Source organism: Eschrichtius robustus, chromosome 13, assembly GCF_028021215.1.
Source record: "Eschrichtius robustus isolate mEscRob2 chromosome 13, mEscRob2.pri, whole genome shotgun sequence".
NCBI lineage: Eukaryota > Metazoa > Chordata > Mammalia > Artiodactyla > Eschrichtiidae > Eschrichtius > Eschrichtius robustus.
In genome coordinates this window covers 42,029,453-42,041,714 of record NC_090836.1, presented here as the reverse complement: position 1 = coordinate 42,041,714, position 12,262 = coordinate 42,029,453, and the positions used below count along the sequence as shown (strand labels likewise).

General features: G+C 52.1%; 1 protein-coding gene across 4 annotated transcripts in view; it reads left to right on the top strand.

Moving 5' to 3' along the window:
- The window catches only part of FMNL3 (formin like 3), a 54,873-nt gene that overhangs the window by 26,129 nt on the left and 16,482 nt on the right, over positions 1 to 12,262 (top strand). For all 4 annotated transcript variants that reach the window (XM_068560218.1, XM_068560216.1, XM_068560215.1 and 1 more), the window contains exons 2-4: positions 7,120 to 7,203; positions 9,334 to 9,414; positions 9,691 to 9,767. In XM_068560218.1, the coding sequence (XP_068416319.1) occupies positions 7,120 to 7,203; positions 9,334 to 9,414; positions 9,691 to 9,767 (242 nt within the window). The remainder of the gene's footprint in view (positions 1 to 7,119; positions 7,204 to 9,333; positions 9,415 to 9,690; positions 9,768 to 12,262) is intronic.

Here is a 12,262-nt window from a genome sequence, read left to right as displayed (position 1 = left end):
CTCCCCTGGCGGGAGGGCAGAATGTCATGAAGAGAAGGGTCGACTTTGGTTGGCTACCGGGATGATGTGAGGCTCTGCCCCAAGACTCCTTAGCTTTGGAAAGCCAGCTGCCCCCAGCAGAATAGTTTCCATTCTGCGTAACTGGGGACTGTGTGGGTCTGGCTAACCGCGAGGAGGGGCTGAGGAGCCAGCAGATAGATCAAGTTGCTGTGGCAGTGACTTTTCAAGCTGGGGCTTGGGGCCCCTAGCTAACAAAAGTTCTTCTATCTGAGACTGTGTGCTTCTTGATTGAGTAGGCCAGAAAGGTGTCCTTAGGGCCAGGTTACCTGCCAAGGTTACCTGATGTCAGGTGTGAGGCCGACAGTGTGGCAGAGGGTAGAGCTGGGGGGCTTTGCTGGCCCTGGGGACATGGCCAACTTCCTGTGCCTGCTCAGGATCCGACGCAGGAGTGTTCCAGGGTGAAGAAGAGGCCTCGGGGGGTATAGTTGTATTTGGATAAAGCCACCTCTTTGATTGATGCTGGCCTTCTAGGACCTCTCCTTTACCCGACTTCCCTGGTGTGAGTTGCAGAGCTCAGCCTGAGACATCTGGCGAATCCATCTCTTTTTCCTCCAGGCTGCTCAGGGACTTGGCCCGTAACTGCTCAACAAGTCATTTCTGGTTATAGAGTCATCAGTGACCACAGAAGCACGTTCTCCAGACAGGGCTCTGAAAGCTGGTTTTTCCCTGGCAGCTTGTCCCCAAAGTGATAGCTTCAAGTAAACAAAACCAGAAAGCCAGACCTAAGCCATTACAGACACTTAAGTCGAGGAGCACCCACTTTTCTGATGTCTTTTGTCATAAGGTACCCTAGCAATTTTCCCATAAGTCTAGTAGGGTAGCTTAGGCCTTGAGGAAACCGTGCGTGTGGCTAGAGCTGTGTCATACCCATGAGCCCCTGTGCATGGGTCTGCAGATGGCGGGAGGTGAGGAGGGAGGGGGAGCTGCACCATTGAGGCTGTGGGGTTTGGTAGCACCAGGGCAGGAAGCCTCGAGTCCAGGGAGGTGACTGCTGCCGTCCACCCCTTCCTATTCTTGAAGTGTTCATCCCACTCCGTCACGGGCAGGGCTACCTCTTCCTCCAGCCAAGTGTCATGAACTGTTATTGTGATTTCCTTTCTGCTGCAGGATACAGTTCTTCTCCCAGAGCCTTTCCCAGTTGGCTCAGGCTCATTCCAGACTCTGTCTCAAGTTATCTTCTCCAAACCTGAGCTCTGAAAAGAAGGATGGGAGGGAGGCAGGTGAGGAGAGCTGTCCTGAGCTTCGTCTCCCAGGTTGGCAGCAAAGCCAGGCTTGGGCTCGGTCTGTGGGAGCTGCAGTGAGACCTGGCCACCGACCTGGTCTGCTTCCTCCCCTGCGCTACTCCCGCCAGTCACGGGGCTGGGGGAAGGTGTGGGTGTTTGCAGGGACTGCTGTGTTTCCCATGTCTGGACCTTCTTAATTTTAGTTCTCGGACCTTTGATCAAACTCTCTGATTTTTTTGGTTTCCTTTTGCCAGGATTGTACTTCTGGGGGGCAATTAGGAGGAGCTGTGCTGAAACAACGAGATAAACAAACAGTGACGCAGAGGCGGCAGCAGCGTAAGCAACAGGCTGGGCCTGCCGTCTGCGCCGGCTGGGTGGAGGAGGACTCCCGCCCTGCACACTGGCCAGCTGGCTTGTGTTAAAGCGCTGGCTGAAAATAACTCTCATTGTCTGGGAGCTGCTACTGCGCAGGGCTGGCAGGTCTGGCTGTGGCCGCCAAGGGGGCCGAGGCAGCAGGGGCTGGTACCTCCCACCTCCTTGGGCTCTTGCCCTTTGGGAGCAGTGCCCAGCTGGCCACAGCTGCGTCTACTGCCCACCAGGAGAGACACGTGGAGAGTAGGCCGGGCCACTCCTAACACTCTGTCCTTTTGGTGGCTGGACATGGCCCTTTGTGCCTGCCCAGTGTTGCCTGTTTCGCCATTGACTTGGGGGCAAGAGATGTGAGGGGATCCTGGCAGGAACACAGGGCGGGAACGCAGGGCTCCAGCTGCTCCTACAGCAGTCTCCTGGACCTCCAAAGCTGGGACCTCACCGCATTCTCCTCTGCCATCTGTATAATGGGCTGATCTGTGGATGCCCGAGAGGCTTTGCTGGCCGCTGTGACCCGGAGCTGGGGCTCAGCAGCATGTAGTGCCCGGGACAGTGCCTCATTTCATCTCTGGGGAAGTTCTGGACTCAGCTTCCCAGGGCTCCCCACCCCCATGGGCTGAGCCTGGCGGCTGGGGCTACCACACTGGGGAGAAGTGGCCAGCCGTAGGGGACTTTGTGGGGAGGTGGTTCTGAGAGGGAAAACATCAAGAAAACCACCAACTCACATTCTGTATTTGCTCAAAATAGACAGCCCTTTTCTGCCTTCCCTCAAGCCTCCAGAATCCCCCTCACAGGAAAGTTTCAGACATCTCTCTCCCTCTTCTCAGAGGAGCTATGCCATTTTTGTCTCTATTCCTGAGATTTATCATGATTGACTGGGACCAATAGAAGCAGCTGGGAATTTTGGGTGGTTCTTATTTCTGTTTGTTGGGTTTTCCCCAGGCCTGGCCCAAGGAGACTGACAGAGGCAGGGGTGAGTCCCAGCACAGGAGCCACAGCTTTGAAGGAAACTCCAACCCTACCGGCATTTCCCTTCCCTGCAGTGGGAAGGAAACGAGGAGGGGCCAACTGACCGGGGGTGCAGAGCAGGAAAGGGAAAGGAACCTCTGCGACCAGAGCCACCTCCCTCCTCCTCTGCTTCTCTGGGGCCAACAGGGGTCCGGTGGGGAGTAAGGAAGCCTTGCTGGGGGGACTGGGCCCTTTTGCTCCCACAGAGCCCAGGAAGGGGTTGGTCCCTGAGCAGGGCACTCTGCCTGGCCTCAAACTGGCAGTAAACCGGAGCGGCCTTGCCGGAGAAGCATCAGATCCACCCCTTTCTGCTTCTTCCTGTTGTAGATTTTTATTATTAGACTTCTGGCTGGTTCCCTCTGATTTAGGAATCAGTCCCGGAGTTGCTTTCAGTCTGAGTTCCTCTTCCCCCTCTCTTCCCATCTCCCTGGGGTCTCCCCTTCCCTCCCCAAGGACGGTGGTATTTCATTGCCTCCTAGGCTTAGAGGAAACCAGAGAGGGATCAAAGGAGGGGTAAGGGATTGCTCTGTCCCCAGAGTGTGGAGAAGCGGTGCTGAAGGAGGAGGGACAGAGGCAGAGATAGAGGGACAAGCCAGGAGCAAGAGGGCAGGTCCTTGGGATGTCAGAACATTACTCAAGGTTTCTAGGAAGAGCGGGGAGGGAACTGTGTGTTCCAGACACATACGGACCCAAAGTATTTATCATTTAATCCTCATAAAACCCTGTGAAGTCGTGAGATTGTCTCCATCTTATGGACGAGCTCACTGAGGTTCTGTGACTCTGAAGAGCCCAAAGTTGATCTTGGGCTCTCTGATTCCTCCTTCAGTGCCCCCTGCTCCGAGACAGCTGAACCACCTTTCTGTTCAGCAAGGATCTCAGAGAGGAGTTAGCAAGAACTCAGCCCAGCTTCTGCCTCAAGAGAGTCTGAGGTCTCTGCGGAACCACGGCAGGAAAATGTCAAGGAAACAAACCTCTGACCGAGACCAGAAGGAACTGTGTCAGATTTGCTCCCTGGCTGTCCCCGGAACTCAGGAAGCTGCCCTTCCTCAGGACGTTGAGCCCTGCTGGCCTCACGCACGTTTTCTGGTGGAGGCAGAAGCCCCGATGCCCTGGTCTGGCAGGTGGAGAACTGCCAGGCCCTGGTCCTGCCCCCTAGCCAGTGGCTCCCACCCCCCAGTCAGTGATGGACTTCTTGTGAGTGTTGGAGGCTGGGAATTCCCCCACCCACCTCCTTCCCCATCACACTTCGGCCCCAAAGGAGCAGAGAAGACCACCATCACTATCCAGAAAGTGCCACCGAGAACTCTGGACTGGAGGATGTGGGCCTGTGGTCGGAGCTGATTCATGCTTCTGCCACCCATTTCCATACACTGGTGTCCCTCTCTCCTGGGCATCTAAAGTTTGGCCAGGTCCCTGAGGTTCCTCCTCCATGCTCTTAGGCTAGGGTTCCCAAAGGTGGTGACTCTGCTTCGTCTTTGAAGCCATGGGGGGACGTTTTCTCACCAGTTCACCTGGTGGGGAAGTGTGAGGCCACAGCAGCTGACAGTGGGTGGCTGAGGGAGGAAGTTGGTGTAGATGGGATGTGATGTCTGCCACAGTAGCGACAAGCTCCCGCCCCCGGCCCAGTCGCGTTCTTCCAAGGGAGACAGACAACTGTTTTCTATCTTCACGGCACAGACTTGGGAGAAAGGAGCAGATGACAGTGAAGTCATCTCAGGACGCACTCAGAGCCAGAACCAGGCCTGGTCTCACTTGGGCTCAGCTGGCAGCAGCCTGGCCCTGGTTAGGTGGGAGAACTTGCTCTGGGCCACCTTTGATCTTTGGGTCCCTGTTCTGTTGTGGCCTCCTGCTCCTGTCCTGTTATCCACAGAGACATGCTGAGATTGGCCCTTAGCAAAGTAATTCCAGAGAGAACATCTGGGGTTGTATTTGACCGTCCGGCCATCCCTGCTACATCGGCAGTCGGGAGGATTCGGTTAGCCCCTCCTGCCTGCGGAAGCTCAGGCAGGTTAACAGGGCAGCAGAAACCATGGGGAGAGGTGTGAAGTGGTGGTCTCTTCCCCTTCTTTTCTTCTCTTAACCTCTTCTGTATTCCTAAGTTCTTCCACTTCTAAACACTGAGCAGAGATGCCAACGCTACTTCCTTTTTTGAACCATAGTGGCCCTGTTTCCAGCAAGGAGCTGGGCCCAGAGCTCAGAACCGGGACATCTTAACCATAGGTTTACCATCAACTTACTCTCCACTCAGTGCCTGTCACAGGGTTAGACATTATTGGGGGTTGGAGATCGTATGAATAGACACAGTCCTTTAGGAGCTAGATGAGCATACAACTGGCTTAATAGTATGTATGTAAATAAATGCATAATAAATAGCTACATGTAACAGAAATAAATGATGTTTAAGGATTTTCTTTTAGTTTCTTAGACAATGGAGGCCCCACTCCCAGGATACTCCTGCTGCTTTTGGAATAATGCAGGGCCTGTGTGACTCCTTGGGATCCCGGGCACGCATGATTCATGTTCCCAGGGATGAGGATGTCAAGGAGTGGGCAGAGGTAAACCAAGTGGTCACGCTTCGTTTACCCAGGAGTTAAGAGCTGAACTTGGAGCAGTAGGTAAAGGAGAGAAAGATGAGAGGAAGACCTTCCAGGTGGCCTGAGTGTGCTGGGGGAAGAGGCCGGATTTGTGGGCAGTCACGTGGGTCATCAGACAGCTCTGATACTTCAGGTAGGAGATCATATCTGATTCAGGAGTTGGGGGTGGGGTGCAGGTGAGTGATCTGCCTTTGGAGGCAAGGGCTGTGACCTGCCACCAAGGCAGCCGCCCGACTGGCTAGAGGAGGGCCTTGGCTGGACGGGGGTAAAAAGGGGAAGGTAGGGCTGCTGGTCTGGGTGGAGCTCGCCCATGGATGCCTTGGCTTTTACTCACTTACACTTGTATTCATTTATTCACTCAGCAAACAGTAGTGAACAAAATAAAATGACTCCTGGTCTGTCCTGTACTCTAGGTTAGAGTGTCTCAACGAGGGGTTGGGACACTTTACTGTGTCTTAAGTAATTGGGAGTTGTGTCATAAGTAATTGATACTAATAATTAAAGTCCTGAAATTTTGTAAATTATTTCCTTAAAAATTTGAGCAGTTACCTTTATGTTAATGTTCTACTCATTCACTTGTATCCTGATATGAGGGAAAGGGGTAGACTTGTGGCATCTGCACAGGCTGTGGGTGGCTCAGGATTCACTCGTGGGCGTACGTGGTGCAGGAAGCCTGCTCAGCTCTCAGACCGTGGGGGAAAATCGATTGAAGGTTGTCAGTTTAGACTGGTAGCTTTCAAACTTTTTTGCCCGGTCCCGTGTTAAGAAACACATCTTACAGTGTGATCTGTGTGTGTGTGTGTGTGTGTGTGTGTGTGTGTGTGTGTGTGTGTATGTGTATACATAACATATAAAAAGAAACAAAACTTCATGAAACTTATTTTATTTATCTATTTTTGGCTGTGTTGGGTCTTCGTTGCTGCACGTGGGGCTTTTCTCTGGTTGCAGTGAGCGGGGGCTACTCTTTGTTGCAGTGCACGGGCTTCTCATTGTGGTGGCTTCTCTTGGAGCATGCATGGGCTTCTAGGCACGCGAGCTTCAGTAGTTGTAGCACTCGGGCTCAGTAGTTGCAGTACACAGGCCCTAGAGCACACAGGCTTCAGTAGTTGTGGCTCGCAGGCTCAGTAGTTGTGGCTCGCAGGCTCTAGAGCACAGGCTCAGTAGTTGTGGTGCACGGGCTTAGTTGCTCCGCGGCATGTGGGATCTTCCTGGACCAGGGATCGAACCTGCGTCCCCTCCACTGGCAGGTGGATTCTTAACCACTGCGCCACCAGGGAAGTCCATGAAACATTATTTATACTTCCTACTTGCAATGAATTCTGGTATCTTCAATTCTATTCTATTTTAATCTGTTCATTTTCTTTTTTAAAATATAATTTTTATTGGAGTATAGTTGATTTACAATGTCATGTTAGTTTCAGGTGTACAGCAAAGTGAATCAGTTATAAATACACATATATCCACTCTTTTTTTTTTTTTAATTCTTTTCCCATATAGGCCATTACAGAGTATTGAGTAGAGTTCCCTGAGCTATACAGCCAGTTCTTACTAGTTATCTATTTTATGTATAGTAGTGTGTATATGTCAGTCCCAATCTCCCAGTTTATCCCTCCCCCCCACCCCCTGATAACCAATCTGTTCATTTTCATTTAAAATAAAGTTACTCTTGACTGACTAAATTGATTCCACGACCTGTGGTTTGGAAAACATTGCTCAACCAAGCTGAAGCAAATATGAAGGGGAAGCAGGAGGATGGTCATGCCTCTCTGAGCCTTCCTTATCAGCCACAGAGTGTCAGGGTGAAGCCTGAGGGACCAGGCCTGAGGGAAGCCTGTCAGCCCTGTTGACTCAGGTTCTCTCCTCAGAGCTCCATGAACCTGCCTCCTGACAAAGCCCGGCTCCTGCGGCAGTATGACAACGAGAAGAAGTGGGATCTGATCTGTGACCAGGTACGGGGTTTGCGGTGGGTCCGGAAGTGGGGGTGTGTCTTGAGCTGGACGAGGCAGCAGGACCGTGGGCATTGACTGCAGCTCTGGGGTTCCTTGAGGAACCCTGGCCTGGGCGTAGCCTCAGTCCATGCTTACTTCCTGTTCCAAAACGCCTCTCCTAACAGAGACAGGGCTGGTAGGCCAATAGCTGCCACAAAGCATTGTCTTGATTTCTTCCCAGTGAGCAGCAGCCTCGAGGAGGTTTGTGTAGGTCTGAGGGATAGGGTCTGCTGTGGAGGAGTTTGGTGTTTTTCCCAGCAGAGCTTGTTTCTGCCTTTCCCCAGGGTGAGGGCTGTCCCTGGCTGGGAAATCCAAAGCACCGTTTTTCTCTCACTCTGCTCCAGACCTGGCAAATAGCAGGATTTTCCCCATTATTTACAGGCCTCTAGGAATGAGAAGCCCCAGTCCTCTAGTCTCCTGTTCCCAAATCTCAGAACATGAGGATTGGAAGCTCTCCCTACATGAAAGTGTTTAGAGCCAGAAGAGAAAATAGAGATTATCACTTAGCTCAGAATCAAGAACTAATGCCCGCGGCCTTGCTCTTTCCCCTGCACACATTTGAAGATCACAGGTCATGAGTTTCTGAACTCAGGCAGGCCTGTCTGCACTGCTGGAGAGTTGGCTTTTAGTTCCTTACCTCTTGGGAGGTATGGAAACACCTGGCACAGAGTGGAGGCAGTCTGTTTACCCAGCACTTTCTGATGGAGTTTTGTCATAAACATAATTTTTTTCAAGCCCTGAACAAAATCACAGTAGCTAACATTTATTGAGTACTTATTATGGACCAAGCACTTTATATATATATATATATATATATATATATATATATATATATATATATATATATATATATATATATATATATATATATATATATATATATATATATATATACACACACACATACACACACACACACATATATATGTAGAAATATTTAATCCTCACAAAAACCCTCTGAGGAAGGCACTGTTACATTTTATAGAAGCAGAACCTGAGGCTCAGTAACTTGCCTTTCACTGGTAGGTGATGGAGTCAGGGCTCAGGCCGCCAACTCCATCTGTGCTAACTATTCCTCTGCTTCCCAAGTCATGCTGCTTGACCTAAGGTAGAATCATGCTTCAGAGAACCTAGTCCAGGTCGCTCCTTCTCCAGGGAAGGCCCATTTCCTTGAGTTCTGCATTAAGAAGAGTTGGTGAGCACGGTGAGCAGCTACCTGGGGTTTGGAGAACAGTAGCCCTTTGGTACTGAGTTTCTTTAATTGATAATCTCTCAGTCTTTTCTAGGTCACATAATGTCAGCTCTTTCTCAAACCTTTCCTTTTTTTCTTTCATTTGTTTTTAGGTTCTGTTTCCTAACATTATATCATTCTCCTGGACCCTCTCCAGCCCCTAACTCTTCAGATATCTCTGTTGTGGAGGCCCTTACAGGACCAGAATGCTTAAGAGTTTTCCCTGAGTTTTCCCTTGGGTCAGATGAGGGGGTTGGGCCACAATGGGGAGCCTGTGCCCTGTGTGGAAGGGGACGGAGCAGTGATCTTGCTGAAAGCAGCCTGCAGCATTTGAGGTTGCTTGGATTGTTGGGGCCTGGGACCTGGGCAAGGAGCAGAAAGTGTGTTTGCACTCCTGAGCTGTGTTAACACAGCAAAACCAGTCCAGTCCCAAGTCTGGACTCAGGGCTGAGAAAGTTGGCTTCTACAAGGCCTAGCTCCCCTCCCCTTCGCCTTGCTAACCCCTGTCCATTAGCTGGCTAGGAAGTGAACAACATTTCCCAATCATGTCTTTATTTTGGGTGCTGTTTAGAGCTACGTAATCCCCGCATCTTCTTAGCAAGCAGCAGGCTCTTAAAATAATTTTTAATGTAGAAAAATATTTTAGGCTCAGGGAGTACTAATTGAAGGAGGAGAAGATGGCAACAGATGAGAAGTAGCTGAGGATAAGTCAAGAAGGGGAACCTATGGTTTGGGTGATGTTAAGGGCCAGGTGATAACTTTAGGCGTCCCCTCACATCAAACACTGTGAGTGCCCTACTTCCTCAACACCCCCCTCAGAACCTTGGGTGTCTGTGTACACACACGTGTTTCCCTTACAGGAACGATTCCAGGTGAAGAATCCTCCCCACACTTACATCCAGAAACTCCAGAGCTTCTTGGACCCCAGCGTAACTCGGAAGGTGAAGTGCGAGGCAGGGAGGCCCCGTTTTGCTGCCCTTTACAGTCCTGTGGGGTTTAGGGGCAGACCGTTTGACTTGGGTTGGGACTGCTTCTGAGCAATGGGAGTTGGGTTTCTGTGTTCTGAGGCCATGGCCCTGGAGTGGCTGGCTAGTAACAGAGGGCAGGACTCTAACTGCCCTCTTGTACGCCTTCCCTTTCCTTTCCTACCCCTTTTGCTTGTATTGTAAAGTTGGCTTGGGGACCTCCATCAGTGACAGAAAATTCCATGTTTACAGAAGTTCAGGAGAAGAGTGCAGGAGTCAACCAAAGTACTGAGAGAGCTGGAGATCTCACTTCGTACCAACCACATTGGGTGAGTCAGATTTGACCATCAGAGCCTTTTCACCTGGCCTCTTAGGACCTGGTGTCCACTGAGGATAGTTTGCCTGTTTCATCTCCCTGCCATGGGGCAGATTTGCCTCTTGAATGGCTTTTATTTCCCCAGAGAGCTTCAGACTGTTCCTTTTCTGGCTCTTCTCCCCCTCAGCTCTGCCAGCTGCTGACTGGATGCTGCTGGCAAGCTTGGGGCCTCTCCTGGGGTCCTCAGCCTGTGGCTTTGAGTGGAAGACATTCCCACAGCAGCTGAGGCTGGAGTCTGCCTGTGGCCTGGGGCTGGGCCAGGGGAGGCCCAGAGAAGGCTGGGGATGGGGGAGTGTGCTGCATTGGGTAGCCGAGACCTAGTTCATGGACTGTTTGGTGCCCGGAAGATTATTTGCTTGATTATAAGACAATTTTAGTTCATTAGCAGAAGCAGCTTCCTGAAGTACCAGGGAAGATCTAAGGCAGTGGGGGCCAGGAGCTGAACACCTTCCGTATTCACTGACCAGGGTACTGCCAACCCATTGACTGGGCCCCTAGAAACTACATGAGTCTTTTTTGCCAGAGAAGTGGGGAACCGGGACCTGCTGAACAGACAGAGGGCTAATGCGTGAGATACAGTGAAAGACGGCTGTGGTCTCAGTTTTATAAAACCGTAACCAGGCAGAGTAAATATAGTGAAAGTGGGAGAGAGAGAGAGAGAGAGAGAGAGAGAGAGTGTGTGTGTGTGTGTGTGTGTGTGTGTGTATGTACACCAAGGACAGTGAGGGACACCTGATGGAGAACTGCAGGCAGGGCTACAGGCCTGACCGAGGGGCCTGGCATGAACATTGAGAGCTTACACAAGTGAGAAGTCGAGCCTGGGGTCGGGGTGGAGGTTTCTGGGCAGGTTCCAGCCCCAGGGTCCTGGGCTTCCTGAGAGCAGGGGTAGAAAGAGCAAAATGACATAATACGCCTTCCCCTCCTGTCCCCTCCCAGGGCTGAGGCTGCCTGGGGTTCTTATGGAGGCTACTGTATGCAGCCAGCTGCCTCAGCAACAGTTGTAGGGGAAATGGCACAGGAAAGAACAGGAAAGGGACAGTTCCTGGCCTCAGTAGCTGTGCTTGATGGCCAGAGTTGGCTTTCACACCTCATCTGTGAACCAGACATTGAGAACTGACCTGCTTGGAAATGTGTAACTAAGCCTTCACCTTTATTTGGTGAAGCTCCTCAGAAGGAAAGGAAGAACTGCAGAAGCCTCATCAGCTACCCCACGTGAAAGAGCAAGAGTGACACAGATGGCAGCTCCAGACACCGTCTACCACCCTGCATTGCTCCACAGGGCCTTTACCCCTCCCCGCTCCCTTCTCTCTCAGGCCCTCCTGCCTTCCTTATTAAGTCCTGCTACGTGAGGATGGGGGTCTGCTTTTCTCAGGAGAGGGCCACAGAGCAGTGCGGGGCAGTCCCCTCTGCCTGCCCCTTCTACCTGGTGCCATCCGCCCTGGCCATTGGCCAGGAGCTGGGGCCAGAGCAGCATGGTTCCCAGGCCCGGGCCTCTTGGCAGTTGGCACACAAGCTAGAGGTCTGGACCTGGTCCTTGGTTCCCAGGAGCAGCTTAGTGTCTGGCATTTTAGGAGCTCCTGTCATCCGGACTGTGGCTTCTCTGGGAGAGTTATGTGGGAGGGCCCGGATCCGTCCCGGATTCTGGGGCAGGAAGAGTTTGTCAGGCTGTCAGGCTGGGGTGTGGGTGCTTCAGGGCAGTAGGAGCCCAGGGCAAGGTAGGGAGAGGAGGGTCTTGCTTCGGCAGCAGCCTGATCAGCCCCAGGCCTGCAGAGATGGGAGCTCGGGCCTGGAGTGGGCGGGCTGGGAAGTAGGATTCCAGAGCCTCTCCTGCTCCTCCTCTCCCTGGTTTGTATTGGTTTTGCGGCCTTGCCTAAGTGCCCTTTAACCTCTCCTTAAAGTGTCAAGATCCCGAAAATAGCAGTGTAGACTCAGACAGGAAATGAGAAGGGGGTGGGGAGCTGGAGCGCAGACAGACAGGAAACGGGAGGCCTGTCGGCCCCCAGAGAGGAAGCTAACTTCAGGCAGCTCCGGTGTCAGTCAGCCTCAGCCAGAGCCTGCTGCCAGATCTGAGCGGGGCCTGGTGCTCTGGCCCGGCCTCTCTCTGTAGCCCGGGGTGTGGCCATCAAACATGGCGCTGGTGTTCCAGCTGTGGGGGAGAAGCGGTCTTGCAGGGCTGTTTGGCGCAGCTGGCCTAGAAGGACACCTGGACGCTCAGAAGGAACAGAGCACAGGAGAGTCAGGGTTCATCCTGAGAGTTTTATGTCTCTCTGGGTCCTGTATATCTATAGGATGAGAATGAGCCTGTCCTGTAACAGTCCTGGGACTCGCTCCTGACTTTCCTTCCAGGGATGTCTGAGTTCAAAAGGCCTGAAGGCAGAAGGGTGAAAATGCCCCGGTCCACTGTCTTTAGGGTGCCTAGTTGTCTTCCCTCCTGCCTCCCTGGTTCAC